Raw genomic sequence first — 21,283 nt, forward strand, 5'->3', positions numbered from 1 at the left:
TGCTGTCAGACCTGCTGAGATTTTCCAGCATTTTGTTTTTGTTTCAAATTCCAGCATCCGCAGTATTTTGCTTTTATATATATCTGGTTCCCAGCTACTTAATAGCAGGGTACACAATACACACATTTGTTAACTATCTCTCAAAACATTAGTTGAAATTACTTAACCAGGCATGGGTGTATTCTTGAAAAATGCTTCAAGACATTTTAAAATTCAAGTGTTAGCCACATCCCTTCTAATTCTATACCCCCTTGATCTTCTCCGGTACTATTGTGATATCTTTCAAAAGGCTTTCTGAAGTACTTGTGCATTATATGCATTGCTCTATCACACCTTCAGCAGTATTGTAATGTAGATGAGCTTAACATGCTTAGAGACACAATTACTTTCTGCAAGATTTGGGGGGAGGGGGCTGCACAAAAGAAACAGTGGCAGTGGTTAGCACTGCTGCCTGACAGCGCCAGGGACCAGGGTTCAATTCCTGGCTTGGATCACTGTCTGGGTGCAGTCTGGACAGTCTGTGTGTGTGGATTTCCTCCCACCCTCCAAAGATGCGCTGGTTAGGTGGATTGGCTAAATTGCCCCTTAGTGTCAGGGGGACTAGCAGGGTAAATACACAGGGTTATGGGGATAGAGCCTGTGGGGGATTGTGGTCAGTACAGACTCAATGGGCCAAATGGCCTCCTCCTGCACTGTAGGATTCTATGAATAATTGCAGCCAGTACCAATCCTCGAGATTATTTATTCCACCTATACACCACACTATCCTTTTAAATATTGGTGAATTGTGAACAGGATTTACATTAGTTTCAATATACAGCATAATTTCATTGCATAACCCACCTACTGTTTTCTGAAATGTCAACATGAATACCCCCTGCTGCTTGTTCAGGCAAGTGTAGATCCCATGGCTCATTTTCTAAATGACAGGAATTGTGTCAGTCTCCTTACCAAAATTCATTTCCCAACCCACTGCTGATTCATCCCTCATTTACTTTTCTGGGATTTCACTGTGCATAACTGGCTGCCACGTTTGCCTGTGAAAAGCTTTAATAATGATTCACTGGCTGTAAAGCCCTATATTGACAGAAGTTGCATAAACACATCTCCTTTCCGTCTCTATCAAAACGACACAGTTCCTGTGACCTGATCTTTCAATTCCAGCATTTTTTCAGGTTTAAATACAGACTGCATGGTAACCAATTTAATAGCTTAATAATTCAGTCATAATAATGTCACCACAACAACAAAAAAAATGTCGCTTAACTACTAGTTTGAAGTGCCAAAAACATCCTGGCAATGAGGTAAACAGCCAGCATATCTACTTAGGATGGTGGGAGGAATGTTGGCTGGTGCAGAATCGAGACTGATGGCGAAGAACCAGCTGGATAAAATTATTAAAGCAACGCTTGAAACTCAGCAACAGTGACACACCGAGGCGAAAACACCCCACTACACACCTCCACCAGAACTAGTTCTACGCAGCCACCTTGTATTGGGCTCTCCAAGTCTCTACCATTTAGCGAGCATGTTGGCAGGATATTCCTTGCGTTGCTAACATTGTACATGCCCTGATATTTTACAGGCCACGCAAAGTTTAAATCCACGTTCGTATTAATCTGCAGATATCTCAAGTTAGATTTTGTGCAGACTGAGAATTTATAGTTAATGAAATAAACCAATGCTGCCCAAAATTCCAAGTCCATTAGATTCAATAATGGGAGAAACCAGCAAAATTTTAAAAAGTGTGCACACACGATTAACTTGCCTTCCAGGGCAGAGGCCAAAGTTTGAGCTATCATTGGCTGATTCCTGCCCAGCAATGTAGATGTTAACTAACAAATTCCAACAGGGCATTCAGCCCGTCTAATCCACACAGTGCTCGCTCCTTTCCCAAAAGGCTAACTACATTGTTCTTATTTTCCTGCATTTATTCAAGTTCCTCAAAAATTATGCATGGTACCACATGGACTGAGCTTTTGATAATAACCTTTGCTTAAACCCTACCGAGTGCATCAGCAGGGGGCAGCATGAACTGAATTCACAAGGACACATCCAGTCAGGAGCCATCCACTCAAAACTCACTCGCTCAACAATTACTGGTACGTTCACTTCGAGGGGAGAAATAAAAATACCAGTACTCATTTTTCAAGTTCTGTATCTAGTATTTGGGTTACAATAGAGCTATTAGTGAGATACCTATTATATATGTATGAGAGGCTGTATGTTTATTTAAATTACCAGTGGTAGCTATTTAAGCAGTCATTATAAAAAGTTATAGAACCAATTTAAATTAGTTCAGTTGGTTCCGGATAAAGTGGATATAATGAAAAGGATTGTTTGCTGCTTTCCCAGTTATTTGTGTGCACACTATTATTTTAGCAAGTTAATCACAGGCCAGTTATCAAACCTGTTCCATCATTCCATTAATTCATGCTGATCTACAGCTCAGCTTCATTTCCTTGCTCTGTCGGCCTCAGTCAGTGATGAGGATGACAGGTTTGCTCAAAAAACCTGCCTTCTCTTTATTTGTCGTGCTTTTTGAAATTTGCTTTGAATTCTGGTAGATCACATCATACCCTGCAGAGACTCATCAGGTTAAAGGTTGCTCAAACTACTCCAGAATTCCAAATACGGAAGAATATATTTAAGAAGCTGGCTGTCTGTCTTCCACTCCAGTATTCTGATGCTTCTTTTAATTTCCTGGACTCCGAGGACTTATGACTGCACCTGCCTAAAGCTTAACCCCTCAAGATTGGCACATGTGGCAACACAAGTTCTTGCAACATCAGATCTCCTGAAGTTATGGTTGCAGAAGTTAACTGGGACATTGATATTATAAAGCCCAGATTTTAAAAATATACATGGGTTTTCTGTAAAGACTTAAACATCTGGCTGAAAAGATTTAACTGTTATCATGTTAGAAAGAAAATACAACATCATTTTGCTTTGAAATTCTTTAATTTCTTTTAAATCTATGACAATATTTCCACATCCATTAAATAAGAGTAATTTGTTTTAAGCAATTTTATATTACAAGAAAATTACTGTGCACTATATAATATTGTACAAAAATATGTCTGTTCACTTATCTTAGTAAATCATCCACAATATCAGTATTATAGCAATTGGACTTCACATCACAGCAAGCAGCCAGCATCTTATGTTTTGGTGCATTGCACTGTGGAATAGTAACTGCAACCGAGTTTATGTAGCCCTTTCAATTTAGTGAATGGTTTTGGGTGCTGCACGTTTCTCTTATTTTTTTCCACCTCTACCCTAATTCCACCCCCCCCCCCCCAACCCCATCTCTCCCAAAGGCTTGGCTCACATTAGGGTATTGTTTCATGGGTAAACTACCTTCCAGGCTTTTGACAGATGTCTGCAGGTGCAAGCTTAGACAAAGTCAATTGATGGGCTGTTTGACCACAGCAAGTAGTAGACTATAACTTGATGTGCCTGCCCCTCTTCCAATTCCACCACCTCCATCCTTGGGTTTGGAAGTCAGCTCGTTGCACCATGTCCAAAATTAATAACTCAGACAAAGAATCAAACATAGAACCTTCTCATCTGTATAGCTCAGTGTTACCTTGCAGAATGCCTTCACCCATCAAGCCGCTGGGACAGTCTCTTCAGTAGCGCTTTCAGTTAAAGATTTGACTGTGTGAATGCATAAGACAAGATTTGGAATGATTAAATACATTAGTGCAAAACAGCTACACATTGCGAGAGGGAAGGGGAAGACGAGAACATGGTATCGCACTGAGAACTATGTAATCTCCAACAAAACGTGCAAACGTTTCTGCCACTTGGTTTTTAAACTTTATCATAAAGGTATATGACGGATGAATCACCAGAAAATGCATAAAACTAATGATGTCGAGCACATTAACAAATCAATTAGAGACACCATGGTACTCTGGGGTAACTGTGACGAAGCATTTATAGTTTTTGCACAATGAACTGTCACTAAGATGTGAAGAATCAAAATGACCAGCTTAATCTCTTCAGCCTCAACATTTTTTGGATGTTAGTGCGTCAATAAATTTTTCAAAAAGAATGCCCCCCCCCCCAGAACAATATTAAACTATTTCCCAAACCCTTCCAAAAAATGTTTCTGGTTTGTGTAAGAACACAAGTTACAACAAATATCAAGTGACCGTAGGACAAACCACTGCAGGGGGGGGCGGAATCAAAAGTAAAAGTCACTCCATCTAAAGTGCACCGATAACATGGGATCTTGGGAGCAGTTTAACATTCAGTGAAAAGATGTATTGGGAATGGACGGAACAGTTGATAAAGTCTAAACTGGTTACTTGCAACAGGCTTTATCCTCTTCTTTCCCAGTCTGATGCAGTCTTGAAAACAGTCTGCCTTTCAGAAATGAGAAGTGCAGCACCAAACCAAGTGATTGGATGCAATACAGGTAGGGATGGAACTTGGGTGTGAGATCTGCAAAAGGATTCATAGATCACCCATACAAGAGGAGACTGCTACAACGCAACACCATTTTAAGTATAGATCTGTGTCCCTTATTCTCCAACCCACAATGCACTGGCAAAAAACAAAGTAGCAGAACAGGCAAAGTAGTTTCCTCTAATCATCCAAAAGCACTGGGACAATCAACTCAACTTAGGATTTCCCTGATGGACGCATACGTACTTGCTCTATTCCTTTACACATTAAGAGGTTGCATATTATGAAATCACGATTTATAATATATATTACAATTATTTACATTTTTCATGAATTCATTGATTAATAATCATAGACCTCCCCCAACCCAAAGGCCCACAATCATATTGCTTTATTAAAATAATAGTCACAAGGTTTCATTACATTTCCAAACTGAACCAGCACTGCTTAAACACCTGGAAGTTCAGCAATGCCTTTGCAACACTTTTAGTGCTTGGGATTCATAACAGAAGGGAAGATAATATTGTGCATATAGTGCAAAGTCAATAGATAATCAGGAGTTGTTAGCAAGGCTGCCAAACCACACAGGACACCCTCAGTAGACTAACTTCCATAACAGAAAACCAACTGACTGTAATAAGGCAAATTCCATTTTCATCTGAAAACTTTAAATATTTAAAACCCCAAATTATTCAACATAATTGTCACAAAACATCAAAAGAAATGACTTTGTTCACTTGGTAATCTTTCTATCCTCAATTCCTGAATTGTCAAATCAGGGCTGGTTTATCCTGCTACACTCCACCAAGGTGGCCCTTCTCCATACAAAAATCTAATGAAAATTCTGTAGACAGTGTCAAAGCCAAGCCTATTCATAAGGCAATCCCACACATACACTTACCAGTAAGGGCTACTGGATATCCATCAGGAGCAGGACATGTGCATATTTTTCAGGATTCCTGATGCAAGACCAAATACAGCCCCAACTACTGCTCCGGTCAATTGAAACTTAGGACAATATTTCTACCAGACTGTATGGGTAATGGCAAATTTCAAATTACGTCCAAAATTTCTCTCCATTTTGTTAGAACCATGTGCAAGACTGATATAAACACGATGCATCACTGAAGACATTACTTATGTTTAGCAAGTCATCCTGCAGAACAAAATTAAATCCCCATTCTCCCCAGTCAAGGCACATTCTTAGATTGGCTAGCTAAGAGGACTATTTTGGGCATTTAAAATTCACCGAAATTCTATTCAGCTACTGGCAAAATATTGTTTTCAATTTTAGCTGAAGACAATTATTTATTCCACCCTAAACCCTCCTCGAGATCTCTATACTGGAGAAGTTTGAAATCAGTGTTTTGCTCTTAATTCAGGTGAAGTTAGTAACTCATTTACACAGTTATAACTCAACATTGGTAATATGAAGTGTAAATGCGCCATTTTCCAAATAGGATTCAGGTGCACAAAAATTTATAGATATATTTGAATCATGAAGGAAAAGAAACCCACCTAAAGTGTCAAATGGAAACTTTGTCCCTCTAGACTTGGGTTTTTAAGGAAAAAATTGATACAATGTGATGAATTACTAACAGGAACGAGTTGAGTCATTGGCTAGGATAGCAGTGGGAGCAATCTGAGGTGATAAAGAGTTTTTAAACAGCTTTGAAATATTAATTTAACTTTGATTTCTCTCTGTAGTGTATTAGTGCTGGTATACTACCTAACAAACTGACTGCAAACAAAAAGGATTAGTTGTCCGTTTACAAATATAGAGCAAATGGTTCATTTGACTAGGCATGGGCTAGAAAAACATCTATAGCAGATACAACCAAGTGCTGTGAATAAGGATTATTCCCTGACCAGTCCTGAAGTTTTTCTTTTGAATGCTGAATGCTTAATGTTTTTATCCATAATTGATGCATTATAAAATCAAGAATAATGCGATTTTAAAGAAACTATTCATCCATGACAGTTCTCTTGCTTCATTGAAGGAAACCTTGAAGTCAGTGACTCACCCTGAGAGGGTTTCAATGGTGTGAAGAATGTCTCAAAGTCTTATTTCAGTTGAAGAATAAGACTCCCCACCCACCCCAATGTTTTGTGCTCATTAAAAAAAAACACAGACATACAGCAGAGAAGGGAAACATTTTTCACAGCTAACATCCACAAATTTCAAAAACCGCAAATTAGCTCAGGTCAGGTGGCACCAATGGTAAAAGGGGAAAAATTAAGTGTTTTAAGATTTAATTAAGAGGTAGCAACACTCAGAGGGTAGAGACTAAGGGCAGGATTTTCCACCCCCCCTTCCCCCCAGTGTATTTCACAGCAGCAGAGACAGCCCCCAATAACCAGCCACAGCAGCTTCTGTTCCCACTGCTGTTGCAGGGATTCTCTCACACTGCTGCCAGGGAATCAGCACCAGCGTCACCGTCAGCAGGGCCTGAAGAACCTGCTGGCAGGAACAACTGGAAAATTGTGTCCTACAGAACTGTTCTGAATGGACCGTGCTGTCTAATAGTACTGTTTCTCGCTTCTGTTCAGATTTATACATCAGCAGGCATGTTCTTGTGAAGTCCATGTTTGTAATGGTTGATACTTGGAAATGGAACACTATCCATTCTAGATAGTCTTTTCCAACATTAAAGACTCCCAGGGTAGCTTCACCTCCCTCTACACTGCCCCTTCAGTTGGCCATAGCTCTAGAATAACACTGCCTACACTATATCAGTGTGGCATCTTCCCCTCATCTCCCACACCAGCCAGCATGACCTTTGAATTAGATTGCCAATTTAGCACCAAATTAAAGGCACTTTGTGCAATGGATCTGTGTTCATTTACAATTAATTTGAGAATGCCCTAACTCATTTCAAGGGCCTCACAACTGGAGAAGGCCCTGCTGCATCAGATTGGGATGAATTAGCATGTGACTGCCAGAGATGTAACCCTTTGTTACCCACTTCCCCAGGTGTACCTTCCTTAAAATAATACTCCCTCAAGCTTGGTGCATATTCTGAAACTGTTCAATAAAAATATCCATTAAGCCTGAATATCAAACTTACTTATTGCAGATTGCATTAAGACATAGTGACTCTCTGGATTCAAGCACATTTAAATGCCTGACTTCAGCCTGCTCTATTTGGTCTGCTTCACAGGAAAGTATTGCCAGTATTTCCTGATCAGGCTCTTTCCCATATATAGTATGCTTATAGCAAAATCCTTCAATTAAAATAACTGGAAGACACTATTGGAAAATCGATGCAGTGCTAAATAGAGGCAGGAGTTCTGATACAAAGTGCTATTGAGGTGAGTTGCACCAACACCTCAGTAAGTAAAGTGATGTGCAATAAATATTTATACTACTTGGGGGATCTTGTGCCCAAAGTGGTGTGTTACAGCTCACAAATTACATGTTTTTCTAAGGTAGGTCACATGAGGCCCCTCTTCCCTGGCTAAATAAATGCATCTCAGCACTGCCCACTTCATTAATTTTTCCATTTTCCCCCCCCGTCAGCCTCTGGTCTCTCAAGGACGTTCAGTGGAAGGCTTGTTCTTTAAAGCTTTGCGCCATTTAGAACCAGTCACTTTGCATTCCTGACAGACCTCAGCCTCGATTTGAACTCCAGGTTGCAAGCAGATTAATAATAGTGTGCATCACCAGCTCCCTGGGTTCCAAATTAATTGTTCAGATCAGGCATAAAACAAATCTAAAATTCTGGTGTGATTTTTCTTCATCAACCAATTATTTTATCTGCCTCAAAATGGCCAGAATCCAATCTGCTCTGGAAGATGATGTTTTCACTGACAAGTTAATTATACTTCCCTCCTGGCCTGAAGCAGCAGTTGCTGGGTGACAGGTCCACAAGTAATTTGTCAGCCTCAAGTGCCAATCATCACATTTAAGTTCTAACAGGAAGTGTTACAGTTTAGTCAGCATGGAGGTTATGCCAAGCCCATACAAGATGGGATGTCCACATGCACATTTTTAATAGGAGCAGAAGGAACCCTGGTGATTGCATCTCCCCCCCGCCCCCCTGACCAAGTGCACCAAACCATAATCATTTGCCAACTGGGCACAGGGTTCAAATCTAGAATCTTCTTGGTCCAAATACCTCAGTCCATAATAGGGAGTGAGCGACCGACTAATGGGTCAGTGATTGCTTGGAGAGAAATATTTTAAATTATTTTGAGTGTTTTAAGGGATGGAAGTTTTGAAAATAATTTAAAGTGCAAAAAAGGTACCCCTTGAAACTAACTATTTCTGCTACTCAAAAACCGGTTGTAATATGTACCAAACAGTTAAGTTTTTGTCCCCTTCGATCTTGTTGTGATTGAAATAGCTTTGAAAGTCTCCTAAACCACAATTTCAAATTCCTCAATTAATTTTCAATTTATCCAGATGAGAATGTTCTTATAAATTTTGGGAGTCTTAAAATTTCCATCATTACCTATTGCGTTATATAATATTGAATTTAAAAAATCCACTTCACCATTCTATGGTCCTGACCAGATTTTGCTGGGAACTAAGTCACCAACCTACCCAGCTAACAGCTGTGAAAAATGCCCAATTTCCAGTATTGTCAACAGTTCCGCTATGAGGGATTGTGTCCATCATTTCAATCATCCACTTTCCAAATAAAAGTGGGTTTGTGGATGCCTTGTCCCCTAAAGACACTTCTTGGAAGTCCATGAAAATGAGACAGACAACCCTTCATTAGCAACAGGATGGAACATTTGAAAGGAGGAATATTAGAGGACACTTTGTATTTTCTTTATAAATGCTGTTCTCTCACTTTGTCCTTCAACATCAAATTCTTCACAATCCGATTCGGATAAATCTCCGTCTTTCCAGGTGTCAGAAATTCCTTTGTAAGATATAATCCCTTTCCCGTTTTGTAGAGTGTAGACTTTCACTTTGTTGAACTGGAATCCTGACCTGACCTGAAGAACTATAAATATTATAAAAAATACCATTATGATGAAGGCACAGATGGTCAAAGCAAACCATATAGCTACATGTGATTCAGTGAGCGGTTCAACAACTTCCTCTTTCTCCAGGGGAGACTCTCTGCTAACTTGCATCTGGGGTGAGCAGCTCAACTCGATTTCATTGTAGCGTGAGTGAGGGAGACAAGAAAGGCAGCGATTGGCTGTAAATCCATTGCACGTGCGGCAGGAAGCATGACAAGGAAGGCAGGCCAAAACTTGTGGAAATTCAATGTTGTTTTCCAAAGGACCATCGACGAGTCCTTTATAAAAGCCAGGTGGACATTTTTCCACACAGCTTTGCTGATGCAGGAAGAATGCAGCTTCACATTCTGAGGAGACAGAATAGGAGAGAAACAAATATTTCAGGAACAGTTTCAACAGGGACAATCTTTTAGCTACAAACCAAACAGACATTTGAATAAAATGTCAAATCATTTAAGGTTAGATTGGACTTAATTTTCAAACAGGATCCAACAGCTCAGTCGCAGTTAGTACAATTAATTTGTGTTTCCTGAAGGCTGCGATGGTCTGTGCAATATTTTTAACACACTTTCATACCTGCTCACTTCAACTAAACACAATTAGAGACTTTAACCTTTTGAAATAGGGTTGAGTTGGGGAATATTTTGAACTGTATAAAATTGAAGTACCGGTTACAGAACAGAAAGTAATTGGAGGGACATGAGGAGCAATAAGAATGAAGTATTTAGTCCAAGGTTCACGATGGTACTGTCACATTAAGAAGTTTCAACACCAGGTTAAAGTCCAACAGGTTTATTTGGTAGCAAATGCCACTAGCTTTCGGAGCGCTGTTCCTTCGTCAGGTGAGAGTGGGAGATCTGTTCACAAACAGGGCATATAAAGACACAAACTCAATTTACTGAATACTGATTGGAATGCGAGTCTTTACAACCAACCAAGTCTTAAAAGTACAGACAATGTGAGTGGAGAGAGGGTTAAGCACAGGTTAAAGAAATGTATATTGTCTCCAGACTGAACAGATAGTGAGATTTTGCAAGTCCACGCAAGTTATGGGGGTTACAGATAATGCGACATGAACTCAAGACCCCAGTTGAGGCCGTCCTCATGTGTGGGGAACTTGGCTATCAGCCTCTGCTCAGCGTCTCTGCGCTGTTGTGTGTCATGAAGGTCGCCTTGGAGAACGTTTACCCAAAGATCAGAGGCTGAATGCCCGTGACCACAGGTTACGGGCAGCTGTAATTAAGGCTGATTAATCTGGTGTTCAGAGACTTCTTACTGTATTTACCCCAGTTCAACACCGGCATCTCCATGTCATGACTGTCATATTACACGCAGGATTAAAATTCAGGTTCAGTCTCAACTAATTTTGATACAATTATTATTGATATTACATCTTGTCAAGAATGGAGGAAGTTTAATTGTTTTATTTGCATATAAATGCATGATTCATGACTCTTGGATATCTCCTAATTTTTGAAGAGCATTATTTGCACTCTTATTCAAATTGAGCAGTCAACCTGAAACAGCCAGCAAAAGGCAGAATGTGGCATTGTCAATAACTTGCTACTTCAACATTAATATTGAGTGAACTTACACCCAATCCAATTTAAAACAAACAGGAGATGGCTATTCATATTTAGGGGTAGGAGGAAGCCTGGAGCTGAGGTTATGATCACATCAGCCATGAACTTAGCAAGTGGTGGAGCACGTTCTAATAGCACAGCTGCCTACTTCAGCTCCTAATCTGCAATTCATCAATTTGTGCCTCACAAATTTGATTGAATTCTTTGAGGTAACTAAGGCATAGACGAAAGAGCAGTTGGTGCCGTATACATGGATTTTAATAAGGCGTTTGATAAGGTTACCCGTGGGAGGCTCATGAAGTAAGGTGGTGTGGGATAGAAGGAAATTTGGCCAATTGGATAAGTAACTGGCTCATAGAAGTCAGAGGGTGGTGGTGGTGGAGGGAAAATTTTCAGACTGGAGGCCAGTTACCAGCAGTGTACCACAGGGATCAGTGAGTAGTCCTCTGCTATTTGTGATTTTTATCAATGACTTGGAAGAGGGGCTGAAGGATGGGTTAGTAAATTTGCCAATGACACCAAGTTTGGTGGAGTAGTGGATGAGGTGGAAGGCTCTTGTAGCTGCAAAGAGACATTGATAGGATGTAGAGCTGGACAAAAAAGTGGCAGATGGTGTTTAACCCTGATTAAGTGCGAAGTGATTCATTTTGGTAGGATAAATTTGAATGTAGATTACAGGGTCAACGGCAGGGTTCTGAGGAATGTGGAGGAACACAGAGGTCTTGGGATTCATATCAACAGATCTTTGCCAGTCAAGTGGATAGAGCTGTAAAGGCGGCTTATAGTGCGTTAGCATTTATTAACAGGGGGTTTGAGTTTAAGAGCCGTGGGGTTATGCTGCAACTATACCAGACCTTGGTGAGACCACATTTGGAATAGTGTGCGCAGTTCTGGTCACCTCACTATAAAAGGAGGACGTGGAAGCATTGGAGAGAGCGCAGAGGAGATTTACCAGGATGCTGCCTGGTTTGGAGGGTAGGTCTTATGAGGAAAGGTTGAGGAGTTGGGCCTTTTCTCTTTAGAGCAGAGGAGGATGAGAGGTGACAGAGGTTTGTAAGATGAGGAGGGGGATAGATAGAGTGGACGTTCAGAGACTATTTCCTCAGGTAGATGTAGTTACTTGGGGGCATAACTATAAGGTTCATGGTGGGAGATATAGGAGGGATGTCCAAGGTAGATTCTTTACTCGGAGTGGTTGGGGTGTGGAATGCACGACCTGCTGTGATAGTGGAGTCGGACACTTTAGGAACTTTCAAGCGTTTATTGGATAGGCTCATGGAGCACTCCAGAATGATAGTGAGTAGGATAGTTTGATCTTGGGTTTGGACATAGCTTGGCACAACATCGGGGGCTGAAGGGCCTTACTGTGCAGTACTGCTCTATGTTCTGTGTTCTATATGTTTGTATGCTCACTCACCCCATTAACCTGTTCTGCCACTGAATTATACTGCATTCATCAGTACCTCAAATTCATCTACCCACTTTAATTCCAGATACCTAGACACTTCTACCTAACAAAAACCTCTATTTGAAGCTCCAACTCTCCTCACATCCAGACCTTTGGAGTGAGCTCCAGATTTTCATTATCCTACCAATTGTTTCTGATCTCACCTAAATTACTTCATTTTAAAATTAAGCTTTCTTGTTCTAGATTCTCCCACAAAAAGGAAGATGCATTCAACAAGGTTGATTCAAGTTTTAAACACAAAACCATCTCTGTCACCTTAATTTAAGCCAAAAGGAATTCAAGATAAGTATGTGCAACCTCTCCTTGTAGTTTAACTCTATGTATGTCTCGTTACGCTGAATCTGAGTTGTAGCCATTTCAAGTTACTTCCTGCTGTGTGGGTCTCAACTGGACAATATGCCAAATGGGATCGACAACCCTGTACAACGTTGAATTCCAACTCCCTCAAGATTCAAGTCAACATTCGATCAGCCAGATATGACCCACAAAGATCCAGAGATGCCAAAAGACAGTAGTGGACCAAGCTGGAGTCCCAGGCAAGCCAACACATTCCTGATTATGGCAAGGTCTGCAAGACAACAGGCTACAAGTTGAAGGCATATAAAATTACCGATATCGATGCACTCCTCCCTGATGAGCTCAATGTATTCTATGCCCATTTTGAGCACAAGGACAGCAAGAACATGCCCTCTACCCCAGAGCTTGTATCTGAGGTCACCATTGCAGATGGAGCAGCCTTCGAAAGTCAACCCACGGAAAGCAATTGGCCTGGATGGGATACCCAGAGGAGCACTCAGATCCTGCGCAGACCAACTGCCAGGAGTATCCACAGAATGTTTAAAACCAACGTGAGGTCCCTATCTGCTTCAAGATAGCAACCATCTCCCTGGTACCAAAGAAAAGCCAGACAGAATGCCTTAATAACTATCATCCGCTGGCTTGACATCCATCATTATGAAGTGCTTCAAAAGTTTAGTCATGGCATGAATCCATTCTGGCCTCCCAGATTGTCTGGATCCACTGCTGTTTGCTTAATGCCACAACAGGTCCACAGCAGACGCCATCTCCCTTACCCTACACTTAACCCTGGAACACCTAGACAACAAAGACACCCATGTCAGACTCCGATTTATTGACTACAGCTCGGCCTTCAAAACTATTATTGTCACAAAACTCATCTCCAAATTCCATGGCTTGGCTCCTCCCTTTGCGAGTGGATCATGAACTTCCTAACCCAAAGACCATTTTCAGTAAGGATGGGCAAAAACAACACTTCCATGATCATCCTTCACACCAGTGCCCCATCAGGCTGTGTCCTCAGCCCCCTACTATATTCCTTTTACACCAATGACTGTGGCCAAATTTCCCTCCAACTCTATTTAAGTTCGCTGATGACACCACCCTCGTGGATCAGATCTCAAACAATGACGAGACAATACAGGAAAGAGAGAGAGAGAGTCTGGTGAACTGCAACGAAAATAATCTCTCCCTCAATGTCAACAAAACAAAGGAGATAGTCATCAACTTCAGGAAACAGTAGAGAACATACCCCTGTCGACATCAACAGGAGGCAAAGTGGGGATGACAGAGCTTCAGGTTTCTAGGTGTTAAGATGACCAGCAACCTGCCTGGTCCCTTCCTGCTGACACGATAGTTAAGAAAACCCAATGCCTCTACTTTCTCAGGCAGTTATGGAAATTCGTCCGCTACGACTCTCACCAACTTTTACAGGTGCACCAGACAATGCATTCTTTCTGGTTGTATCAGAGCTTACTGTGGCTCCTGCTCTGTCCAAGACCACAAGGAACGACAAAATGTTGTGAATGTAGCCCAATCCATGACGCAAACCAGCCTATCATTGGCTGTCTACACTTCCTGCTGTCTCAGAAATAAAGCACAATCAAGGACCCCAGGCACCCTGGACATACTCTCTCACATCTTCTTCTGTCAGGAAAAAAAGATACCAAAAGTCTGAGGACACGTACCAACTGACTTCAAGAACTGCTTCTTCCCTGCTGTTAGACTTTTGAATGGACTTAGGTTGCACTAAGTTGATCTTTCTCTGCACCCCTAGCTATGACTGTAACACTGCATTCTGCAGTCTTTCCTTCTCTATGAACAGTATGCTTTGCCTGTATAGCACACAAGAAACAAGACTTTCTGTATATTCATACACGTGACAACAAATCAAATGAAAGGCATTGTTAGCAATTTTCAACTATTTCCTATCTTCAAAGGAGAACAGTTGTAACTGCAAAACCATTGGACATTGCTTCTGTTTGTATCCTCTATTGATTCTTTGGCCGTCAAGTTTATTTCATATCATGGCCTTGTGCACCCTATAAAAGCTTCCATAACCCCATTTCCTGATGTTGCCTATGCACAGCTCCCTCCCTTAAGCCCACTTCTGACAACTATGTCTTCAGCCATTCAGGTAAGCAAAGGCAAAGTCCAGGCCACAGACCAAGGAATAGATCTCAGACATGATATGCAAGAAAAAGGAACAAGACAAAATACAAGATGCAGTCGAAATGCAGTGTTTTGATAACTGTGCTGACTTAAGCTTATCCCTCTCCCTAAAAGTTTATTGATACAAATATGTAGATATATTGGAAAGATCAATCACATTTCAGATGACACTTCAAGGGATACAATATCTAGTTTACATTTTCCCCTGATCTAATCATTTACAAACATTATCTTGTCACCAGCAATTAAACTGGGGCTGCACTTTGAGAATGTGTCATTCATTAAAATTGAACTTTGTGCCGTTAAGAAGCTGGATGAACTGAAATGCAGATCAAAGCTGCAGAGAATTACACACGGTTCATAATATCTTGGCAGGTTACAGGAATTTGGTTTGAAGTATAAGAATTAGAAATCCGATGGGGTTTGTTAGTTTAGTTAGGGCACGGGCTTGGAGGGCTGAAGGGCCTGTTCCTGTGCTGTACTTTTCTTTGTAAGGAATGAGCTCAAGTGCAGGACTCACAGGTTGTTCTAAGTTTGAACAAGTGCTGCTGGAGCACCAGCTACAAACCAGGGCAAACGTACATTTTAGCATCAAAAATAGAATGGGCAATAATTAAAAATACATGAAGTTGGAAACAACTAATTCTTATTGCAAGATTGAAAAATATAGCAATGCTAATATTAAGAGGCTCAAAATTACCCCAAAACACCAGGAATATTTACAGCATCATTTTAAAGAAAACGAAAATATCCTTCAGCAGAACTTCTGATACAGGGTCAGCGTCTGAAGACTTAACCTGTCTTCTCTATGAAAACAGTAGCTGTATTGTTTTCATTCCAGATTTCCCACTTCAGAGCTTTTCCCTTTCATAAGTAATCACAGAATAAGGAAGTATTTCCATTAAACTACTTTAATTTTAAAATCTCAAACAAAGTTGCCATAGTCCCAGGTGACCATAGGTGCTTCCCTTTGAGGGGCAGAGCTGACTGCGTGATCTCCACACCCTCAGACGAGGGGCAGGGGGACTTCATGAATAATCTCAGCCAAGAACTGAACCCATGCTATTGGCGTGTCTCTGCACCACTAACCAGTTATTCAAAAACTAAGCTAACCTAAATTATAAATAGAAAAAAAAGAGGTAAAGACATGAAACAGAAGTTTATAAAAGTAAATCCTACAAGGCAAAGTAAAAAAATGAGAGAATAGCCTGTGAACTTCAAAGGAACCCACAAACCTATTAAAATTAGTCATTAAAATGTTCCCCGTGAAGCAAGGCTCAAAAGATCAAAACATCAGTTTCATTTTTCACTAAAAACTACATAAAATGGCTCATCAGAAAAAGGATAATTGTGTACTTTTAAATTCTATTTAAAACAAATCTGAGGCACTGGTTCCAAACATTTATCGAACAGATTACAAATCGATAAATTTACAAAACAAGACTGACTGTATCTAAAACATAAATTTGTACACAGAAGCCTTTTAAAATGCTTAGCAGGGTGCATAAATTAAACGATCAACTTTGAAGATTTTCAAAGCATTTTCCCCAATTATTTTCTTCTGATAAAATCCAGGTGCGTACTTCTCAAAATTTAGCAAAGCACAGACAGACATTGCTGTGTCTTGCCCAAGGAGCCATTCATTATGTGAGCACTTAGAAATGAACGTTTACACATTATTGAAACACGTAGGGGGCGTTGCTGGCTAGCAGCATTCATACCCATCCCTACTTGCCCTTAAGGTGGTGAGCTGCCTCCTTGAATCGTTGCAGTCCATGTGCTATGGGTTGACCCCCATTGGGGAGGGATTTCCAGGACTTTGACCCCCCCCCCAGCAACTGTGAAGGAATGGCAATTCATTTCCAAGTCAAGGTGGTGAGTGGCAGGGGAACTTGCATCTGCTGCCCTTGTCCTTCCACATGGAAGTGATCATGGGTTTGGAAGGTACTGTAAGGATTTTGGTGAATTGCTGCATTGCATCTTGTAACTGGGTATAGACATGGTTGTGATCAATGTACACAGCCACAAAAAGAGAGACTAGAGATTAAATTGGGGGAAATATTTCCCCTCCCGAGGCTACAAATGTCAGCCTCTACTGCAATATCCTTATTGCTGTCCAGCTAAAAGCAAACAAACATGATCTCTGGATGGAACCTCTACCTTGTGATCTGAATGTGCATTCATCACCAAGCCACCTAAACAGCAAAAATTGTAAGACCTTAAAACATGTCCAAAGATGAAGGTTAGATGGATTAGCCATGTTAAATTGTCCCCAGATGTTCTAACATGTGTAGGTGAGGGAGGATTAGTAGGATAAATGGATGCTCATGGGTAAGCTTCTGTGCCAGAGTCAGTGTAGACTTCATGGGCCAAATTGCCTTCTGCACTGTAGGGAGTCTATGGGATGGCAACATATATTTAGAAAAACTGGATAGAGACGTGCACTTTAATATCAGCATAGAAAACTGGTATTTGGTCATGATGTTGATAACATTACAGAGAGCTCTCATCATGTTATGTCTGTAGTCAGCAAGCATACTCTGCAATTTATCCCCCACCAGTGACTGATTATGGAGAAACAAACTCACTTTACTGCAAAAAGCAAAATGTACAATGTTCACTGAAAGACTAGATGGACTATCAAAGCTTAATCTTCCCCTCTCAACAAAATACAGTAGTGCTGAGTGCTGGAGCTATCACAGTTCTAATTTCAGTGTGGTTAAGGCTGTGGTTCTACTAAGGCACTGAAAGAATATTACTTCTATAGTTTTGGGAACGTGGTGCATGTAACACTGACAGTGATATGCCACTTGCTAATAGTCGATCACTATAAACACAGCCTCGATGTGAAGCCAGCTCCAATGTGCACCAATCACCTCACCACCTGTGGTTAGTGTTTCACAATAGGATTCAAGATCAAGCTAGAGGAATCGTTTTTATACAAAACCCACTAACAAATCAATTTTGCCTATGGTGCTCTTGTCAAATGACAGCTACTCTTCAAACTAGGGTCCAGATTCTCAACCATCAGTCTATGAAATATTTTGTTTTGTTCAGTTACCTTGACTTTCTACCACAAGCCTCCAATCACGCCTCAAAATCCAGGTGAAATTTTTCTTGTCCCCATCTCCTAACACCAACATAAAGTCATGACCCCTCTGAACAGTCTACTTCAGATGCAAATATTGCATCCTACAATATATTTTACTCTCACCAGTCTGATCTTTGGGAAATGTGTTAAAATTCACTTCCCTTTTCAAACTTGAGGGACATCTAATTACTGCTTCCTATATGACTTACTTTCTCTCCTTTTCTGGAGTATTTGTCAAGTCACTGTGCTCAGCATTATGGACTGTAGTCTTCCAACTAGAAGTCATTAAAAGTAAAATATCCAGAAGCTGTAACGCTTATGAATTAACATAAAATTTTATTTCACTATAGAATGGTTGACTCACCATCATGGCAATTATGCTGGTTTCTAATTTTATGACAATATTCTTCAAGGAATTAAAGACCCAAACTCTCAAGTTGTCGTAGGAACAACAGAGATACAACAAAGGGGCAAAATTCTTCCAGCGGTGCAGGAAGAGAGTGACCTGGGTGTTTGTGTATAAATCATTAAAGGTCACAGGACAGGTGGAGAGTGCCATTAATAAATTATATAGTATTCTGGGCTTTACTAATAGAGGGATAAAGTACAAGAGTAAGGAAGTTATACAAATTTATACAAGATGTTCACTCAATCTCAGCTGGAGTGTTGTGAACAGTTCTGGTTGCCATACAATAGGAAGGATGCGAAACGCAGAGAGTGCAGAAGAGTTTAAGGATAAGAAACTTCAGGTGTGTGTATACATTGGAGAGTTGGGACAGCTTTCCTTGTAGAAGGTGGCTCAGAGGAGATTTGGTAGAGATATTCCAATCATAAGTGGATAGGGAGAAACTGTTCCCACTCGTAAAAGGATCAAAAACAAAGTGGCATAGACATAGTGATCTGCAAAAGAGGCAAATGTGACGTGAGAAAAACTTTCCACACAAGTAGTTCGTGTCTAGAATGCACTGCCTGCAAATGTGTTGGAAGCAGGTTTAATCAAGGCATTCAAGAAAGCATGAGATAATTATTTGAAAAACAATGTGCAGGGGTACGGTGAAAAGGGACTAAGTCAAGATGCTCATTTGGGGAGCTAATGCAGACACGATGGGCCAAATGGCCTCCTTCTGCACCTAACAATTCTGTGATTGTGAAATGCCAATTCCGGTGTTTTCCAAAGCAAAACATGGTCAGAAGAAATGACAGTTCCTTCAGCTTTCTTTGCCTTTCAACATGATCACAGCTGACCGAATTGAAGCCATAACTTCACTTCTCTGCCTGACCTAATTTTCTCTCATTGTGTTAATTTTTTGTCCACTCAATCCATCGATATCCATTTTACTGTTTGTATCCTCACTACCTGTTGTTTTGCCTACCACTGCTTCTCCATCATTTGCTTCAAACTTAAATCCAGGCAATTAAACTATAATACTAAATTTCCTCATGTTTGGGCTGAATGAAAAATGATATTATGATCATTACCAAAAGGATTCTTTACTATGAAGTTATTAATTAATCCTGCCATTACCAGGTTTAAATCAATTCTCAGAAATTGTTCTGAATACAGTGAACTCCCCTCCAGGCTACCATACAGACTCTAGAAAATTAAAAATAACCCATGATTACTGCAGTATGTTTACAAAGCCCCTTTTTTTGTTTTATACTTTGCAACTATTGTTGAGAGGCTTAAGAACTATACACTTGTAAATCTTTCAGAACTATACAGGAGATAGCTTCAAATTAGAGTTTACAACAAATGGTTTCCTTTATCTCTTTGAACCCCTCCCCCCACCACTAATTGCTCCACAAAATTCCATCAAATTTACATCAAAAATGAAAAAGGCCCTTTTTATGGAAAGAGTAAGCATCAAATGGTGTACCAGGTAGACCAATACTGCTGCAAGATAGCTTTTGAATTACTGGGGGTTCACCATATTTTTCAACTATAAAATCAACATATTTATCCAAAAGACAAAAAGGTTGCTGAGTGCAACCTTAAGCATCTTCTAACTACCAAAGGTTATCATCAGTCAGGCTGGTAAACTTACAGAAAGCCTTCATTAAGCTTTTTCAAATAAATACCAATTGCACAGAATTTAAAAGCATTTTCATTCTTTGGACAATTACCGACTACTTGCAAAAATGAAGTCAAAAACAAATGAAATAGTTCTCCCCTGGAATCAGTATTTAGCTTGTCCTGACTTGGAAATACATCGCCATTCCTTTGCAGTCGCTGGGTCAAAATCCTGGAATTCTCTTCCTAAAGGCATTGTGGGTCAACCCACAGCATGTGGACAGCAGCATTTCAGAGAAGCAACTCACCACCACCTTCTCCAGGACAATTAGGGATGGACAATAAATGCTGGCCAGCCAGTGCTGCCCATATCCCATGAATGAATAAAGAAAACAATCAACTTACATGAAATATTCATGAATTATTCTTGTATTACAATTTTTATGTGGCTTGCAAGAGGAGGAACGAGTTGAAGGATTTCTCAACATATTATTTTCCATTTCTGCTTGTAGAGAGTGCTGAGGGATGGAAATCTCAATTCCTCGTTAAATTCAAACTTTGTTTACTCACCTGCACACACTTGATGAGAGTTCAACTTCTTACAATTGGCAGGTAGTGTGATGTTGGTAGATTTCTGCTGACCGTAGTTAGTTGGTGTCGTCCCATACAGAACCAGTGTAAACTGCCTCAGGGTACCTGAATAGATAGTTTCTGTATTACAAAGAGATCTACTACACATCATTAGAAGCAGGCATGTTAAACAGCAGCAGTTAGGCATACAATATCATTAAAGTGTAAAAGGGGCAAAGACAATTTCAATCAGGTTTATTTTTTAACAAAAAAATTAACCAGTATTTATAAGACAGCAAGTGGGGGATGGAGACACTATTTGGCTGTGGCCTTTTGATATATTTTCCATGAAGGTGCTCAATAACCTTTAAACTGTTGTTTCACACCCAGATCAAACTCGTTTTGAAAATGGCAAATGTCAAGCATGAAAACATTGAAAAAGTTGTTCGAAATAAAAGCAGAAAATATTGCAAAGACTCATGTCTGGCAATAAATTACTGTTTTTCTCTCTCCATAGATGCTGCCAGACTGGGTGGCACAGTGGTTAGCACTGCTGCCCCTCAGCACCAGGAAACCAGATTGGTTCACTGTGTGGAATCTGTACATTCTCCCCACATCTGCGTGGGTTTCCTCTGGATGCTCCGGTTTCCTCCCACAATCCAAAGGTGTGTCGGTTAGATGGATTGGCCATGATAAAT

At 40.4% G+C, this 21,283-nt stretch overlaps 1 protein-coding gene across 1 annotated transcript in view; it reads right to left on the reverse strand.

Moving 5' to 3' along the window:
- Positions 1–2,942: 2,942 nt before the first annotated feature.
- Positions 2,943–21,283, reverse strand: part of furina (furin (paired basic amino acid cleaving enzyme) a) — a 101,034-nt gene continuing 82,693 nt past the window's right edge. Inside the window, exons 14-15 of the mRNA XM_080216248.1 lie at positions 20,586–20,711; positions 2,943–9,740 (exon numbers count right to left, since the gene is read on the reverse strand). Of these exons, the coding sequence (XP_080072374.1) occupies positions 9,172–9,740; positions 20,586–20,711 (695 nt within the window). The 3' untranslated portion in view covers positions 2,943–9,171. The remainder of the gene's footprint in view (positions 9,741–20,585; positions 20,712–21,283) is intronic.

The sequence above is a fragment of the Carcharhinus amblyrhynchos genome, chromosome 32, assembly GCF_965287045.1.
Source record: "Carcharhinus amblyrhynchos chromosome 32, sCarAmb.v2.hapA, whole genome shotgun sequence".
In the NCBI taxonomy this organism is placed as follows: domain Eukaryota; kingdom Metazoa; phylum Chordata; class Chondrichthyes; order Carcharhiniformes; family Carcharhinidae; genus Carcharhinus; species Carcharhinus amblyrhynchos.